The sequence below is a fragment of the Alosa alosa genome, chromosome 20 (genome assembly GCF_017589495.1).
Source record: "Alosa alosa isolate M-15738 ecotype Scorff River chromosome 20, AALO_Geno_1.1, whole genome shotgun sequence".
In the NCBI taxonomy this organism is placed as follows: domain Eukaryota; kingdom Metazoa; phylum Chordata; class Actinopteri; order Clupeiformes; family Clupeidae; genus Alosa; species Alosa alosa.
The window spans coordinates 225,176-245,062 of NC_063208.1; the positions used below are offsets into that span (position 1 = coordinate 225,176).

General features: G+C 43.8%; 1 protein-coding gene across 1 annotated transcript in view; it reads left to right on the forward strand.

The window, feature by feature from the left end:
- Positions 1-19,887, forward strand: part of top2b (DNA topoisomerase II beta) — a 78,407-nt gene that overhangs the window by 19,594 nt on the left and 38,926 nt on the right. Inside the window, exons 5-14 of the mRNA XM_048228916.1 lie at positions 167-312; positions 1,376-1,473; positions 6,601-6,813; positions 7,911-8,084; positions 10,013-10,114; positions 15,668-15,805; positions 16,014-16,152; positions 17,448-17,605; positions 17,765-17,890; positions 18,418-18,528. Coding sequence (XP_048084873.1) covers positions 167-312; positions 1,376-1,473; positions 6,601-6,813; positions 7,911-8,084; positions 10,013-10,114; positions 15,668-15,805; positions 16,014-16,152; positions 17,448-17,605; positions 17,765-17,890; positions 18,418-18,528 — 1,405 coding nt within the window. The remainder of the gene's footprint in view (positions 1-166; positions 313-1,375; positions 1,474-6,600; positions 6,814-7,910; positions 8,085-10,012; positions 10,115-15,667; positions 15,806-16,013; positions 16,153-17,447; positions 17,606-17,764; positions 17,891-18,417; positions 18,529-19,887) is intronic.

Sequence of the window (19,887 nt, forward strand, 5' to 3'; positions counted from 1 at the left end):
AACAAAACACCGTGACGGTTGGGACAGAGAGAGGTCGCTGCATGTGTACGCGCCGCCATCTTGGACATCTTGGACTTGTTTTTATTCTTTATGTGCTCGCGTGTGTGTGTGTGCGTGCGTCTACATATTTAGTCGTAATGTTTTGGTCCTCTCTCTCTGTCTGTAGCGAGTCCAACGTAGTGTCCATCTGGAACAACGGGAAGGGCATTCCGGTGGTTGAACACAAAGAGGAGAAAATGTACGTCCCTGCCCTCATCTTCGGCCACCTCCTCACCTCCAGTAACTATGACGACGACGAGAAGAAGGTCACAGGTAAGAACAAGACCGCATTCTGCACGGAACATAGTTTAGTCATTTAGTCATTTTTCACGGAACATAGTTTAGTCATTTTGTGTCAAAGATTCTTTGGTGCACGAAACTTTGTGGGCATGTAGCCCCACAACGATGACACGGAACCATGTTTTTCGTTTTGATGTCGGCCCATTTGTGGACTGGACCCCCTGAAAGGAGGGTAGGGTGGACACAGTTTTCTGTGAATATCTCGAGAACTGTAGGGCCTAGGATGACCACATTTTTTTGTATGTTGGCTTAAGGGGTCATGCCAACCCATCTTATATCCACTCATTTGATGTATAGCGCCACCTAGTTAAAAATAAAAAGCAAAAACGAGGCGTTGTAATCTGTAATCACAGGTATATCTGGCTGACATGTTCAAAACGGCACAGAATTTGAAGTGTAGGGTCATTGACACCCTCTGAATGCATGCCAAGTTTGGTGCCATTCCGTTCATGGGGGACCATACAGTAAATTAATATATGTGTACATTTAGTGACTGTACTCTACACATGCACACACACACGCACTCATGAACACACACAAACACACACATAAAGATACATGCACACACATGCAGGCACACACACACACGTGAACACACACATGCACACACATACACACACAGTAGACATGAAGGTATATGTACGTACGCACGCACATGTGTGCACACACACACACACACACACAAGCTTGCACGCACACACACACAGGCACACACACAAGCACATGCAGGGAAGCAGACACACACACACACACACACACACCCCATTACCCCCACACACACACTCACAAGCGAAAACACACACACAGAGAAGCACACATATACACAAAAGCAAATGCACACACTCATTTACATACACAAAAGTTGCAAGAGTAGAGGATGGAATAGGAGATGGAGACAAATTGACAAGCGTGATTTATTTTTGCGAAGAGTATGTGCAGGACTGAGTGGCGGTCATATTTTGTACCGCTTTTCAGTACATCTAGTTGTGTTTATGTGTATTTTGTTTGTTTGTGATATTCTGTGGCACCTCAACAGGTGGCAGGAATGGATACGGTGCCAAACTCTGCAACATCTTCAGCACCAAGTTCACCGTGGAAACGGCGTGCAAAGAGTACAAGCACAGCTTCAAACAGGTGCGTCCCGTAGAACAGTTGTGTCCAGGTGTGTCCCGTTGATCAGGTGTGTCCAGGTGTGTCCCGTAGAACAGGTGCGTCCCGTAGATCAGGTGCGCCCCGTGAGGAACAGGTGTGTCCAGGTGTGTCCAGTGTGATCAGGGTGTGTCCCTTAGATCAGGTGTGTCCCTTTAGAACAGGTGCGTCCCGTAGATCAGGTGCGTCTTGTAGAACAGGTGTGTCCAGGTGTGTCCCGTAGATCAGGTGTGTCCCGTAGAACAGGTGTGTCCCGTAGAACAGGTGCGTCCCGTAGAACAGGTGTGTCCAGGTGTGTCCCGTAGATCAGGTGCGTCCCGTAGATCAGGTGTGTCCCGTAGAACAGGTGCGTCCAGGTGTGTCCAGGTGTGTCCGTAGATCAGGTGTGTCCCGTAGATCAGGTGTGTCCAGGTGTGTCCCGTAGATCAGGTGTGTCCCGTAGAACAGGTGTGTCCCGTAGAACAGGTGGGTCCCCCAGAGAACAGGTGTGTCCAGGTGTGTCCCTGTGAGAACAGGTGTGTCCCGTGAGAACAGGTGTGTCCAGGTGTGTCCCTGTAGATCAGGTGCGTCCCCTGTGAGATCAGGTGTGTCCCATAGAACAGGTGCGTCCAGGTGTGTCCCGTAGATCAGGTGTGTCCCGTAGATCAGGTGTGTGTGGTTATGACTGAGATTGGTATCTTATTTAGAAGAACCCCAAGATCCAGAAGACTATCTTAGTTCTGTTGGCTTTGCATACGTTTTTACAACTTCAAACAGGTTGAGAGCCACAAATGTTGCACGGTGTTGGTCCTATAGTTAACGTGAGAGAACATGTAAAAATGTAGGCTTTGCATAATTTAGTACGAGAAGAGACTAGAATATATTCCATAGCTTTGTATTTGATTCTGTTATGAGTGAAAAAGAAATGGGTTTACAAAAACGTTGTTTCAGTTTGTAGGCTACGTGTAACACCCTGAACTTCATCTCAGTTTGTAGGCCATGTGTAATCCTAAACTGTGTAACACCCTTAATGGTGAGAGCAGGGGTGAGTATAAAGTAGCATCAGGCTCTGTTCACCTGGGTTGTCTACATGTGTGCAACACTTATATGGGGTCATATACACTATTACAGGTTATTACATTATAGTGTGCACTTATGGATGGGGTCATATACACTATTACAGGTTATTACATTATAGTGTGCACTTATATGGATGGGGTCATATACACTATTACAGGTTATTACACTATAGTGTGCACTTATATGGATGGGGTCATATACATTATTACACTATAGTGTGCAACACTTATATGGGGTCATATACACTATTACAGCTTATTACACTATAGTGTGCACTTATATGGGGTCCAGGGTTTCCGTTGTCCGGTAATTACCGGACATTGGCCGGAAAAAAAAATGAAATGTCCGACAAAATTAAATCTCTCCGGTCAAATTGTCCGATTAAAATTGGCTAATAATCCCGTCCCCCTAACGCAATCTGAATTTGAGAAAAAGCCTTAAAATGTAAGCCTATATTAAAGCAATACGTCCTCTGGCTATGTTTTTAAATGTACAGGCTCTACCGTTTGAAAGCTATTAAACAACACGCATAGCCTATGCTGCATTTCAAATAGGAAGTGCACGCTTAAAACATCCATGTTAAACAATGAACAAATGAGTGAGGCGGTTCAAACATGGCCAGGCCCAGGCAGACTAGCCTTAAAAGTTTTACAGAGGCCAAGGATGATGATAAATTGGTAACGTCTGAAGCCTCAGATGTCCGGTCAACTCCACCACCACCAGATAAAAAGCAGAAGTGTCGGGCGTAGGCTATCTGTCAGGATTCATGACGTTGGAAGTGGAGTTGCGGGTTGCGGCTGCTCCAAGACACTTCTCCGTGTACACTGGACATGCAACTGTTCTGTACCTAAAGCATACAGTAGGCCTATGCTTTCTCTGTCTATGATCTGCAGGGTTAAGGCCTCCTCGAAGAGGAGATTGCTGGTCCGCGGATAATTTCCGGCACAATTAAACGGCATCATTGACCCGCGGACCAAAAGAAAAAGAAACTAAACATTTCCCAGAATAGGAAACATTTCTTAATTTATTGTTATCAAATAAAGAGGCATAGCCTTAGGGGGTAGACATATACACTATTACAGGTTATTATACGGCTCTTCACAATGCAAGTAGAATGCTCCATTGACTTGAATGGGATTTCCGAAAGTTCTAGCGGTCATTATTTCTTGGGAAAGGACCTCTGAAAACAAGAATGACCGCTGTCAATGGCAACGGAGTTTGTGCTTGGAACTTCATTCAAAAGTGAAAGCAGACGGTTGATCAGCTATGTTCTAAAGAATGTTTGATTCAAGTTCAGCGTGTGTTGCGAACTATTTGTTACTCAGCAAAAGCCACGACGAAACGGTAACAAATAAGTGTAAAGAGACATATCATGGAGTTTAATTTTTTCGTTTTGGCAAGTAGCCATATAATAAAGCGGGATAATGTATAGAACGCCGGTCATCATGGGAAAATAAGTCCCTTCAGGGAAAAACAAGACCCCTCAGCTGGCGCGTTGGGGTCCGGTTAACCCTGTCGGGACTTATTTTCCCCATAATGACCGGCGTTCTATACATTATCCCTTACTTATTACACTATAGTGTGCACTTATGGATGGGGTCATATACACTATTACAGGTTATTGCACTATAGTGGGAACTTATGGATGGGGTCATATACATTATTATGACCGCCGCTAGGAATTTGTTTTTCTTCCGGATTTTTTTTTTTTCTTCAGTAATTTTGTGCCAACAATTCCCGGAACATTGAAAGACCGCTGTGCACAAAACTTATTGGGCATGTAAGTATAAGGATATATACTTTTTTGATCCCGTGAGGGGAAATTTGGTCTCTGCATTTAACCCAATCAATGAATTAGTGAAACACACTCAGCACACAGTGAACACACAGTGAGGTGAAGCACACACTAATCCCGGCACAGTGAGCTGCCTGCTACAATGGTGGCGCTCGGGGAGCAGTGAGGGGTTAGGTGCCTTGCTCAAGGGCACTTCAGCCAGAACCGGCAACCCTCCGGTTACAAGTCCAGAGTGCTAACCAGTGGGCCACGGCAACCGTCCGGTTACAAGTCCAGAGTGCTAACCAGTAGGCCACGGCAACCGTCCGGTTACAAGTCCAGAGTGCTAACCAGTGGGCCACGGCTGCCCAAAGAATGTAGTCCCACAAGAATGACACGGAATCATTGATTTTCATTTTGATCAGTCGGCCCCTCCCCCACCGCCGGACTGATTCCCCCGAATGGATGGTAGGGCGCTGCCGACAGTTTTCTGTGAATATCTCGAGAACCGTAGGGCCTAGGAGGACCACATTTTTTGTATGTTGATCTTAAAGCCCCCCTGTGTTAGAAATTCTCCCATCTAGTGGTTAGGAGTTATATAGCAACCAACGTCTCAAGCGCTGCCTCGTTTACAACTATGGTAGCCGTCACACATCAAAACGGGCACTAGTTACTACTCCTAGACTCGTCAAAACATAAACTTCTCTCAATAAGCTAACAACATATTAATATAATGGTGTGTGTGTGTATATATATATATATATATATATATATATATATATATATATATATATATATATATATAAATTATCAGCGGGCAACCTGTAGAGAGAGTCACAAGTTTTAAATACCTTGGTGTCCACATTACTGAAGACTTAACATGGACTGTTAACACTCAATATGTTCTGAAGAAGTCCAGACAATCGACTCTACTTCCTTCACAGCTAAGGAAATTCAAAGTTTCTACATCCATCATGAAGGCCTTCTACACTTCAGCGGTTGAGAGTGTTCTAACTGGTAGCATCATCACCTGGTATGGGAACTCCACAGTTAGAGATTGTAGTACTCTGCAGAGAGTAGTGCGCTCAGCTGAACGTACTATAAGAACTCAACTCAAGAGCCCAAAAGATTCTGAAGGACTCTTCTCATCCTAACAATGGATTATTCCTACCGCTGAAATCAAGAAGACGCCTATGTAGTCACAAAGCCAGAACTGAGAGACTCAGGAGAAGTTTTTATCCCCAGGCCATCCGAACTCTGAACTCGCACTATACTGACTTTGCACACATTCACTCCTCAGCACTCTCAAACATTTCCCAACTCTGAACTCGCACTATACTGACTTTGCACTCATTCACTCCTCAGCACTCATGACCCCCCCCTACATGACTTGTAGCACTTTTACATCCCTCTCCCTATGCTACAGACCTTTTATTTATTTTCTTATTTCATCTCACGTCAGAACACACACACACACACATATCTGACTTTCTCCAACTTTTGCACATCTCCATAGAACTTTTTATTTATTATTTTTGATTTCTCCTCCATCTATCTACCCATGTCCTTGATTGCCTAGCCTTTCTAGCTAGCCTTGATTGCCTAGCCTCTCCCTTCATCATACTTGCAGTACACCCCCCCCCCCCTCTCTCCCCTACATACACAGCACATTATTTCATCAGGAAGCTTCTCCAACACACATATTGCACACTGCCCTCTCCCCACATACACAGCACACTATTGCTCTTGGGTGCTCCTTGTTGGTGCCCCCCGCCCAATCCCAATCCTCCCCCACCTTCGCCAATGAAACATTCTTTCGGACACAGAATAAATAGTTTAATTTTGCCTGTTAACCGAGCTAGCTAGCTAGCTAGCTAACGTTAGCACTGTAAACGGAAAGTGAATGGGAACGACTAGTTATGTTCGCTAGCTAGGTAGCAGCTAAGGACTTTGATTAAACTCCTTATGGGGTTAGATACATTCATATGCAATATATTACTGTATAGTGTGGGGATCATAGTTTCTACTGGTGTCATTGTTCAGGTGGTTCACTGTTTAATGGCCTGTGCTTTGTAAATTGATTTGATACACCTTTGGCTTTTAAGGTTTTTGTTGTGTGAGAACTTGAATTGTTTCTTCACAAATGTGACAAAATATGAACTTAATTTGCCATTAGCAGTGATTTCTAATTTGCGGAAGAGATGGATGTTGCTTCATTGACGTGGTGCTGGATTCTCAATGCTAACTCATAAGCGTGCTAACCCCTCCTCCGTGCGCAGACCTGGCAGAACAACATGACAAAGACCAGTGACCCAAAGATCAAGTTCTTTGATGGGGATGACTTCACGTGCGTGACGTTCCAGCCCGATTTGTCCAAGTTCAAGATGGAGAAGCTGGACAAGGACATTGTGGCGCTGATGACACGCAGGGCCTATGACATCGCCGGCTCCTGCAAAGGCGTCAAAGTCATGCTCAATGGAAAGAAGCTTCCGGTAAGACGGCCAAATATGACAACTCCTAAACTCCTGAGCCTGTGTGTGTGTGTGTGTGTGTGTGTGTAGATTTGACAACTCCTAAACTCCTGAGCCTGTGTGTGTGTGTAGATTTGACAACTCCTAAACTCATGAGCCTGTGTGTGTAGATTTGACAACTCCTGAGCCTGTGTGTGTGTGTGTGTGTGTGTGTAGATTTGACAACTCCTAAACTCCTGAGCCTGTGTGTGTGTGTAGATTTGACAACTCCTAAACTCCTGAGCCTGTGTGTGTAGATTTGACAACTCCTAAACTCCTGAGCCTGTGTGTGTGTGTGTGTGTGTGTGTGTGTGTGTGTGTGTGTGTGTGTGTGTGTGTGTGTGTGTGTATTTGACAACTCCTAAACTGCTGAGCCTGTGTGTGTAGATTTGACAACTCCTAAACTCCTGAGCCTGTGTAGATTAGACAACTCCTAAACTCCTGAGCCTGTGTGTGTGTGTAGATTTGACAACTCCTGAGCCTATGTGTGTGTGTAGATTTGACAACTCCTAAACTGCTGAGCCTGTGTGTGTGTGTGTGTGTGTGTGTAGATCTGAGCCTGTGTGTGTGTAGATCTAAGCCTGTGTATGTGTGTGTGTGTAGATCTGAGCCTGTGTGTGTAGATCTGAGTCTGTGTGTGTGTAGATCTGAGTCTGTGTGTGTGTGTAGATCTGAGCCTGTGTGTGTAGATCTGAGCCTGTGTGTGTGTGTGTGTGTGTAGATCTGAGCCTGTGTGTGTGTGTGTAGATCTGAGCCTGTGTGTGTGTGTGTAGATCTGAGCCTGTGTGTGTGTGTAGATCTGAGCCTGTGTGTGTGTGTAGATCTGAACCTGTGTGTGTGTAGATCTGAGCCTGTGTGTGTGTGTGTGTGTAGATTTGACAACACCTAAACTCCTAAACTGCTGAGCCTGTGTGTGTGTGTGTGTGTAGATCTGAGCCTGTGTGTGTAGATCTGAGCCTGTGTGTGTAGATCTGAGCCTGTGTGTGTGTCTAGATCTGAGCCTGTGTTTGTAGATTTGAGCCTGTGTGTGTGTAGATCTGAGCCTGTGTGTGTAATTCTGCCCTTGTGTGGCCCTGCAGGTGACCGGGTTCCGCAGCTACGTGGACCTGTATGTGAAGGACAAGCTGGACGAGACGGGCGTGACCTTGAAAGTCGTTAACGAGTCGGTTAACGAGCGCTGGGAAGTGTGTCTGACTCTCAGTGAGAAGGGCTTCCAGCAGATCAGCTTCGTCAACAGCATCGCCACCACCAAGGTGTGTGTGTGTGTGTGTGAGTGAGAGACAGAGAGAGAGTAATTGAGTGCGTGTCTGACCATGAGCAACAAAGCCACACACACACACACACACAGAACCTCTTTCCTCCATTCTGCTACAGAACTGCCACTTACACACACGCAACACAACTACTTTTACAAACCCACGCAACATGAAACACAGCTACTCTTACACACACACACAAAACCACTTCTTATGGTTTCAGTTACACTGATGATGCAAAGTTTGCTAGCAAGTAAGCTAATATGGAAAGTTCGCTAGCAAGTTAGCTAAGATCACACATTCTCTGCTAAGATGAAGAGTTTGGGGAATGTGTTGCGCATATCGCCATCTAGCATGGCGGAGTAAAACATTAATACTTGGGTCTACGACAGTGTTTCTCAAACTTTTTCAGACGAAGGACCACTTAACTAACCAATAAAAAAGAAACGCACGGACCACCTAGCTAAAAAAAAAAAGAAAAAAAAAGACCCACTTGGGATAGCTGGATAGGTGGACTTTGAGAAACACTGGTCTACGAAGATCATGACAGTGGTCCATTCAAATCTTTTATTGTCTATGGTCAAATCCCAGCCGAGCTATAACTGTAGCTCGACTTACCTGTGCATGTAAACTTACTGATTGACAAAAAATCAGAATGAGTTCTAACAGACGAGTAGCCCTGTGGACACACAATATTGGAAAATTGAGATGTGTGAAACACTATTTCACTGAAATGGTAATCAGAAATAATTTATTACAAAGGACTAAAATGTTTTGACTAAAACTGACTAAGACTAAGATACCTTTAGTTTTCTTTTGACTAAAACTAGACTAAAATGATGAGACTTTTAGTCGACTAAAACTTGACTAACAAAAATTATATTTGAATGACTAAATATGAAAAAGACTAAAAAGGACATTTCGTCACAAGACTAAGACTAAATTAAAAATGGGTGACAAAATTAACACTACAGTGTCTGTCTGTTTATACCCTGAACAGAGACAGATTATGCTCTGAACTGTACCCAAGTGATGTTATCAGCTGCTATGATCAATTACAAATGTTTCTTAAAGAAAAAACTAAACCACTTCTAGTTAAATCATAACCTTCTACAGTATATGCTTATGGGGATGCATATGAAATGCAATTACACAGAAAAGAGAATATGCATGTTTCAGTTTATAGAGGACCAAGACTTCCCCCCAAAGGCCTATTTTGTTAGCCTTGAAAAAGACTGAATGACTGAAGAAGGGCAGGAAAAGTCTGAAGGTTTAGACATCAGACACTGGATCTCCTTCCTGTTCTCTCTTGATAATAATAACACTGGATCTCCTTCCTGTTCTCTCTTGATAGCAATAACACTGGATCTCCTTACTCTCTCTTGATGATAATAACACTGGATCTCCTTCCTCTCTCTTGATAATAATAACACTGGATCTCCTTCCTGTTCTCTCTTGATAACAATAACACTGGATCTCCTTCCTCTCTCTTGATGATAATAACACTGGATCTCCTTCCTCTCTCTTGATAATGGATCTCCTTCCTGTTCTCTCTTGATAATAATAACACTGGATCTCCTTCCTGTTCTCTCTGCTGTTCCTCACTGAGGACAACAAAAAAAAAATATATTTAGTATGGTCTGTTAGAGAAAACAAACATTTTTGGGCTTTTTTGGCCTTATTTGGACAGGACCGTGGAGAGTGACAGGAAGCAAGTGGGAGAGAGATGGGGTGGGATCACATGACCGCAGGAGAGAGAGATGGGGTGGGATCACATGACCGCAGGAGAGAGAGATGGGGTGGGATCGGAGAATGACCGCAGGTCGGATTCGAACCTGGGTCCCCGTGGGCACTCGGACCCGTGAGCTCATGTTTAATGTGTGTTTGTGTGTGTGTGTGTGTGTGTGTATGATGGGCTTGTACAGGGCGGCAGACATGTTGACTATGTCGTGGACCAGATTGTATCAAAGCTCATTGAGGTGGTCAAGAAGAAAAATAAGGCGGGTGTCAACGTGAAACCCTTCCAGGTAAACAGCACGCACACCCACACATTACACACATCACACTACATACAACACACACACACACACACATTGCACACACACACACACACACACACATTACACACATTACACACATCACACACATTACACACAGAATGTCCTTATACACACTAGGGGTGTGAATCTATCATGTAAAAGACGATACGATTCGCATCTAGATACATGGGCACGATTCGATACAAGAAAAGATTCATGTTCATAAAAAACTATTCAGTACGATTCGATGCGATGCAATTCGATGCAGTTCAAGAATGGAAAGCATTCTGAAAGATTATTTATCATTTGCTCAAGGTGCACATTAATTTTATATTATCAGTTATTATGGTCATGGTTGTCAATTAGGCAAAAAAAAGTGTGAATATGATTATCTAAACTGAGGTTTGTTTCATATACTGTATTGAAATGAAAAAATAATAGTCTACATTTCAAACACAGCAGCCAAATACTTTATAGAGTTATATCTGATTGTTTTCATGGAGCTGTAGCCTAGTTGAGGTAAGACAATACCGAAATAAAATAAAACAGTGCTTACGACACTCTTGGCCTTTTCTCATATAGCCTACAAGAATAAAATAGGCCTACATATCAATAAACTCTCTGCGTTTATTTTGTTCCAACGGTAGACCTAATGCAGAAACCTATAATGCCACAAGTCTGAGTGAATATGAACAAAATAATTGGCTAATAATTTGTGCATCGTTTTAGCAAGGGCCAAATTATTATTTAACATTAAGGAAATCCCTTCATCAAACGTAAGGCTATACTCTACAGACTATCGTTGCTGTTTAGTGTTTAATTTCACGCTGGATTTTGAAAAACAAAAGAGTAAAAACTGTTAAACAAACGACCGAGTGCAAGTTGTCACGTGCTTAAGTTGCAGTAGATGTATGGGTAATGAGGTCCTTTGACAACTTTGGGCAATGAATGTAGCCAAAAACAAACTGCATTACCCACAATTCTGTGTCATAGTTTCATGATGAACGCGCTGCTTGGAACGTAAATGAGAGTCTGAGCGAGCAGAAAAGGTTGTGAACCGATTCATAACAAGTAAATCGATATAACTATCGGTTCATTTCAGTTTTATTCCGATACGAGGCTTCATGTACCGATGTAGCCATATCTTACACGTTAAAAACGGATACCGATACGTATCGGTTAATCTTTACACCCCTAATACACACACACAGATAGATATCTAGATATCTAGATAGATAGATAGATAGATAGATAGATAGATAGATAGATAGAGAAATTCAAGGGTCTCAGTAGCATATAGACATCACATACAACATGCACTTACAGCAGAAATGGTAAACATAAGTATAAACATATAACTAAACTCCACTGTACAATAAAGACAGCAGAAGATAAGAAAACTAACAATACTAAATACATTATATAAATTAAATTAAATTAAGAAAGTCCAATGTGCTTGAGGTTGATCAAGCATAAGACGCTTGTAGTGACGGGGAGTGTCATAGTGAAGGTGCAAAAAGTAGTCCAACCATAGTCCTTTAGTTATGTGTGCATGGCAAGGTGCTCAAGAGAGTGAGTGTCATGGTGAAGGTGCAAAAAGTAGTCCAACATTAGTCCAACAGTGCAAGAGTAGGTCTAGAGACCAGCATAAATAATATGGACAAATAGGAGAGTAATGTATAATGTAGACAAGGTAAAATAAAAAAACAATTTCAGTGCAAGAACAGGTTGAGGTAATAGGGTGATAGCCATTCATTCATTCAGTATTGTAGCAGAAGCCTGACCGCAGCCATTGATCATGTGGGCTAATATAGCATGAAAAACAGTGTAGCAGTAAAACAGTAGGGTATAACATTAGGCTGTGTACAGTAGTAAAACAGTAGTAAAGCAGTAGTGGGCAGTCAGTACTCAAACATGGAGAGGGTGGAGAGGCAGACAGACTAAGCAGAGAAGTCTATCTCTCCTCTTCCCTTTAGTAAGGCATTGAACAGTTCAATGGCCCTAGGTACAAATGACTTCCTCAGTCTTTCAGTTGTGCATGGCAGTGAGTGAAGTCTCCAGCTGATCAAGCTCTTTTGGTTTTTGATAGTGCTGTAGAGTGGATGACATTCATTGTCCAAGATGTTGATCAGTTTGTTTAGGGTCCTTTTGTCAGATATTGAAGTGATGCACTCCAGTTTAGCTCCCACTACAGAGCCAGCCTTCCTTACCAGCCTGTCAAGTCGCCCAGCATCCTTCTTCTTTGTGCTTCCTCCCCAGCATACCACTGCATAGAAGAGGGCGCTGGCCACAACAGACTGGTAGAACATCCTGAGGAGCTTGCTGCACACATTGAAGGACCGCAGCCTCCTCAGGAAGTACAGCCTGCCTTGTCCTTTCTTGTAGGGTGCATCAGTGTTGGCTGACCAGTCCAGTTTATTGTCCAGGTGGGGACCCAGATACTTGTAGGTGCTTGCCACCTCCACATTGACCCCATCAATGGAGACTGGTAGCAGAGGGCCTAGACCTCAATCCCATCCACCACCATCTCCTTGGTCTTTGAAGTGTTGAGTTGAAGGTGATTGAGTTTGCACCACTGCACAATGTCCTCCACCAGGCTCCTGTACTCCTCCTCTTGCTCATCCCTGATACACCCCACAATTGCAGTATCATCAGAAAACATCTGCATGTGGCATGACTTGGTGTTGTAGCAGAAGTCAGATGTGTACAGGGTGAACAGAACTGGAGAGAGCACAGTTCCCTGTGGCGCTCCGGTGCTGCTGATCACAGTGTCAGAGAGACAGTTCTTCAGTCTGGCGAACTGTGGTCGCCGTCAGGTAATCTGTAATCCAGGTTACCAGGTGGCGTCCACACCCATCTGCAAGAGCTTGTCTCCCAGTCTGAGGGGTTGGATGGTGTTAAAAGCACTTGAGAAATCAAAGAACATGATTCTCACAGCATTTTTCCCCTTGTCTAGGTGAGAATGTGTCCTGTGTAGAAGATAAGTGATGGCATCGTCCACGCCCACTTTCTCCTGGTATGCAAACTGTAACGGGTCTAGTGCATGGCGTACCTGGGGTCTGAGCATACCTAAGACCAGTCGCTCCATTGTTTTCATCACATGTGATGTTAGGCGCCACAGGCCTGAAGTCATTAAGCTCACTGGGGGGTGTGGTTTCTTGGGGACGGGGTGAGACATGATGTCTTCCACAGTGTTGGAACTTGTCCGAGGCGTGACTCCAGTTGAAGATGTGCTTCAGTGGCTCCCCAGTTCAGCAGCACAGGCCTTGAGCAGCCTTGGACACAGTCTGTCAGGCCCGGCTGCCTTCGAGGATGAAGTTTTTTAAAAGATAACTTACTTGATCAGCTGTAATGATGGGGGGATGAGGGTGGAGGGGTGAGGAGGAGGAGGGGTGCTTCTGAGAGGGTTGCCGTGTGGCTAGAGACTGATGGCCGTTGGCGTTGGCTGAAGCCGCACTACTCGTGGTCACCATGTGGGGGAGAGGTGCGATAGCCTGTCAGCAGTAATGATGATGGGGGGGGCATCTGTGGTCTGTGTGTCTGATGGCTGTTGACTGAGGTCGTTGTCACCTCTTTGTTCGTGGTAGCCATGTGGGGGAGGGGTGCAATATCCAGTGATGGTGGGGGTGAATGTTGGTAATGGTAATGTGGTGGGGTGGGGGTTGGGGGATGGGCAATCGAACCTGTTGTAAAAGTGGTTCAGCTGGTTTGCCCTGTCCAGGTCTCCCTCCACAGAGCTGCTGCTCTTCTTAAGGCCAGTGATAGATTTCATACAGTCCCACATCTCCTTCATGTTGTTATCTTGCAGCTTCTGTTCCATCTTCCTTCTGTAGTCCTCCTTAGCCTCTTTAAGCTTATTCTTGAGTTCCCCCTGTACTCGCCTCTGCTCTGCCATGTCCCCCTCCTTAAACACCATATTTTTCCTATTGAGAAGGGTCTTGACATTACTGGTTATCCAAGGCTTGTTATTTGGATAGCAGCGTACAGTCCTTGTGGGAACAACAATGTCCATACAGAAGTTCAGATAGTCAGTAGTGCAATGTGTGACCTCCTCTAAGTCCTCTCCATTCAGTAGCACACTCCAGTCAGTGGACTCAAAGCAGTCTCTCAAAGCCTCATCCGCTTCCGGTGTCCACTTCCTGAAGGTGCACGTGGCAACTGGTAGCCTCTGAACTTTTGGCTTGTACATTAGCTGCAAATGAATGAGGTTATGGTCCGACTTCCCCAGTGGGGGAAGGGGGGTGGCACTGTAAGCATCCCTCACGTTTGCATACATGAGATCTATTGTCCTGTTTTTCCTAGTTGGGCAGTCAACAAACTGGTAAAAGTTTGTGAGGGTGGAATCCAGTGTAATGTGGTTAAAGTCACCAGAGATCGCAAAGAAGGCATCACTGTGCTGAGTTTGGAACCTAGCGACTGTAGAGTGAATGACGTCACACGCTGTCCGGGAGGGCTTGAGGTGGAACGTAAACACAGACAGCAATTGCGTGCGAGAACTCCCTCGGCATGTAGTACGGACGGAGACTAACCGCTAATAACTCCACATCCTTACAGCATACAGTCTCCTTCACTGTAACATGTCCGGGATTGCACCATCTATTGTTAATGTACAGCACCAGTCCGCCTCCCTTCTTTTTGCCAGAAAGTTTACAGTCTCTGTCCAAACGAGCTACACTGAAGCCGGGCAGCTCAACTTTAGCTGGGGGGGATATGGCTTGTTAGCCACGTCTCCGTAAAGCATAGCTAACTACAATCCCTGTACAGCTTCTGATTTCTTACCAGGGCAGCCAGTTGGTCAGTCTTGTTGGCCAGTGAGTTCACGTTTCCCATCACCATCGAAAGAACTGAGGGCTTGTGTCTCCACTTCTTCTCCCGACGCCTAGTCCTCACTTAAACTCCCGCTCTGCACCCCGAAAGCACCACAGCTCCTCCGGGATGTTTACGTGAACCCTACCAGCATTCCGTCGTATTGTAAGCAGCTAATTCCTTGTGTACACAAGTTTGCTGCCGCTGGAGCATTGTAATAGATCCATATCCATAGGATAGAATGAAAACACTCCTCAAAGTGCGTAATCCAAAAAAAGTTGCGAAGTAAAAAAGTAAAAAGTAAACAAAAGACGGTAAGAAAAACACAGACATGGAGCTACCTGGACAGGTGTATAGATATATGGAGCTACCTGGACAGGTGTATAGATATATGGAGCTACCTGGACAGGCTGCCTCTCTCGTCGGCGCCGGAACCTGCACACACACACATTACATACACACACACACACACACACACACACACACACACAGCACATCCTTACACACACACACACAAACACACACACACATACACATTATACACATCACACACAGAACCCACTTCCCACTTGTATTGTCATTATTATGTTACTCAATCATATTTTAGACAAAAAATATCATATAAAAAATAATGTCTCTTTGAATCTTTCCTGTGATGGCCAAATCTTGTGTAGGATGACCAAGGCTTCCTACATGACATGATGTTTTTGTTTATTTGTTGTTGTTTGTGTCCAGGTGAAGAACCACATCTGGGTGTTTGTGAACGCTCTGATCGAGAACCCCACCTTTGACTCTCAGACCAAGGAGAACATGACGCTTCAGACCAAAAGCTTCGGTTCCAAATGCCAGCTCTCCGAGAAGTTCATCCGCTCGGTACACATGCACACGCACACACACACACACACACACTCACTCACAAGTACAAAACACATACTCAAAAGCACACACGCACACACACTCACACTCACACACCCACACTCTCACAAGCACACACACACATACACACACACAGTTTCCATTAGATGCTCTGTTCCTGACTGCTGTGTGTGTGTGTGTGTGTGTGTGTGCGCGCGCTCTGCAGGCTACTAACTGTGGCATTGTGGAGAGCATCCTGAACTGGGTGAAGTTTAAGGCCCAGACGCAGCTCAATAAGAAGTGTTCCTCCGTCAAGTACAGCAAGATCAAAGGCATCCCCAAGCTGGACGACGCCAACGATGCAGGTGAGAAAACAGAAACCCCACAGTCTCCAACGGAGAGTTCCTGTCTTTGATTATGATTGGCAAAATTAAATTCAATTCAAATTAAATTTATTGTTCTTATAGAGCGCCAAAACATTACACATGTATCATGGCGCTTTACAGAATGTAGGCAATCAGAGAAAAAAGAACAGAGGAAGAAAAGAAAGAAAGAAAGAAAGAAAGAGAGAGGCCCCTGGGTAACCGGGGAGGAAAAACTCCCTAGAATTGGAGATACATATAGAAAGAAACCTCGAGCAGATCCACGACTCAAGGGCTTGACCCATCTGCCTAGGGTCATTACGGACAGTAAGGTCTGTATACATGACAAATGCATATGATAGTCGGGTGTGGACATGGTGTGGACATTCAAGAGAGTTCCATTATCAGCATCATAGTTGGCCCCACAAGACTTCCTTTTTAACATTCCATATGTTATCTTAATGTAGAGGAAGTAGATCGGGAACCAAATAGAATGTTCAAGCATTGTTTTTGTTTTTATTGTTGAAAGAGTCTATATGACTGCATTCTATATGACTGCATTCTATATGACTGCATTCTATATGACTGCATTCTATATTTTGCATTCTATATGACTGCATTCTATATGACTGCATTCTATATGACTGCATTCTATATGACTGCGCCATGAATTGATATAAAGTTGTTCTAAAATAACAACAGAGTTGCTGCGTCTTTGCAACCATTCCGCCAGCAGAATTGTTTTCTTTGCGGAAGCACAATTATTTTTTTTTATTATATTTGTTGTTGCTGTGTCTTTATTTTATGAAATCTAGTAACTGTTTTAGAACATCAATGGGTTCCAGAGATCTTAGTGTAGGCCCTTAGCGGTTCTAAAATCCCTGTAATCTACGACCTTGCGAGTCTTGTTCCTTAAAGCAGTTCCACACACACTAGCTTCAGACGGGCAGAGCCACATCAGGGCCACATCAGGGCCACATCAGAGCCACATCAGGGCCACATCAGGGCTACATCAGGGCCACATCAGGGCCACATCAGAGCCACATCAGGGCTACATCAGAGCCACATCACCATAACCATAACATCAGGGCTACATCAGAGCCACATCAGAGCCACATCAGGGCTACATCAGAGCCAGGTCAGGTCATCAGAGCCAGTTCAGGGTTAGGTGAGGGTCAGACATAATTGTCAGATGCAGCCTTGATGAAACCATTCAGGGCCAGAGGTCCTTCAGACCGTCAGGGTCTACTGCAATTGAGCCCACTTTAACACTGATGTGTGTGTGTGTGTGTCGGCAGGGGGGAAGCACTCGTCGGAGTGTACTCTGATCCTAACTGAGGGAGACTCGGCGAAGACGCTGGCTGTGGCGGGCCTTGGGGTGATCGGACGCGACCGCTACGGTGTTTTCCCCCTCAGGGGCAAGATCCTCAATGTGCGAGAAGCCACACACAAGCAGGTGAGCTGGAGAGCGTCTGTGTCTGCTACAGTGTGTGTGTGTTGTGTGTGTGTGTGTGTGTGTGTGTGTGTCATTACTGTAAAACAGCTTGATGCTCAGTCAATTTCTCCCTGAATAAAAAACGGTTGATGATGATGAAATTCCACCCTCTGCTTGTAGATCATGGAAAACGCTGAGATCAACAACATCATTAAGATCGTGGGTCTGCAGTACAAGAAGAGCTACGAAGACCCCGAGTCACTGCGCTCGCTTCGCTACGGGAAGATCATGATTATGACAGATCAGGTACGGTTGTGTATGTGTGTGTGTGTGTGTGTGTGTTTGTGTGTGTGTGTGAGTGTGTGTGTGTGTGTGTGAGTGATCCGGAATCACTGCGGTTGCTACGGCAAGATCATGATCGTGACAGATCAGGTATGGTGGCCTGCAGGGACCAATCCTCTGGTGTGATTAGAAGAGAGAAAAGCGCATCCAAGAGACACGGACGTGAATTCAGAGCCAAATATGATTAAGACTGATCGGGACAGATCACTGAAATATTATTATTATTATTTTTATTATTATTATTTATCGGGACAGATCACATTTCTCTCTGATCGGGACAGATCACATTTCTCTCTGATCGGGACAGATCACATTTCTCTCTGATTGGGACAGATCACATTTCTGCCAGTTTGTGTTATGTTCTCTGTTTGATGTTATCTCTGTTCTATGCCAGTTTGTGCTATGTTCTCTGTTTGATGTTCTCTCTGTTCTATGCCAGTTTGTGCTATGTTCTCTGTTTGATGTGCTGTGCACACTATGCCTCTTCTCAGGATCAAGATGGTTCTCACATCAAAGGTCTTCTCATCAACTTCTTCCACCACAACTGGCCTTCCCTGCTCAAACACACCTTCCTGGAGGAGTTCATCACGCCCATTGTCAAAGTAAGGCAAATGTCACACACTTTGTTAATCTAAGATTATGTTATGCACGTTTTAAGGACATTAGGCAAAACAATAATTCTACACACTACACACAAAAGTGCGTTATGTTAAAAAAAACGGAAAGGAATATGTAAATTATATTGAAACAGCATGGTAATGAATCTAAGATTATGTTATGCTCAGGAATATGTAAATTGTAGATCTAGGTTTAAATTTAATTTGAGCTATGTTGCACCACTTAATTTTAAGCATGTATTAACTAATCCACGATTAAAACCTTTAAAACCTGTGATTAAAACCTTGACCGGTGGGTTGTACCAACAAGGATTACATTTTAACCTGGATTTAATCAGTTTATCCATTAAACCTAGTTTAAAGATAATCAGGTCACTGCCACACTGCAAAAAGTGATATCTTACTAAGTGTTACAAAATCTAGTTAGTATTGTTTTTAGTATAAGGATACTTACTTTGAACTTTTTTGTAAGATTATTAAAATAAGTCAAAATCTTACATTAAAGCATAAAAAAACAAGTACATTTATTTGCTAATGGATTAAGAAAATATATCTTAACAATTTGTCTGAAATCTTAAATCTCATCTTAAATTAAGGTACATTTTCTTAATCCATTGGCAGATACATGCTTGTTTTTTATGTCTTAATTTAAGATTTTGACTTATTTTAAGTCAAATAATCTTACAAATAATCTTACAACAGGGTTCCTACACAGCATGGAAAACCTGGAAAAGTATGGAATTTGATTTTAGTAATTTCCAGGTCTGGATAAGTATGGAAAAAAGAAACAAGGGTATGGAGAAATATTTGTGTTTCCAGACTATTGCATCTACAGTACTAATCACTTTACTCAGGTCATAATGAACCATTCCTACTGTTGTGTAGCTTAACTGTCAGTCCATATCATCAAGATACAATTGAATGGGGGTCCTCAGAAACAAATCTCTCCCACAAGGGGACCCTGGTACCAAAACCAAATTAAGAACCCCTGTTCTATGCAAGTGCCCTACACCATTGTGCACTGGCATGTTTGTGTAGCTCTGCTATTTTCGGCTATTAAAACACTGGTAGACTTTTTTGATTTTGTAAAAGATACCAAGACATGGATACTGCATTATCTGATAAACTGTTATTGCAAACAAATAATATTGTTTACGGTGATTTCTGAGGCCTCTGCCAGCAGTGCACTAGTCTCCAACATATGTATGCTATGCTTGTATCTACAGAGAACTAAAAATGTGAGTGCACCTTCCAACACAGCACTTCCCCCAACAAAAAGTATCCAAGGCCTACCAAGTTAAAAATAAATTATTATACAGCTCTTCACAGTGCTAGTAGAACGCT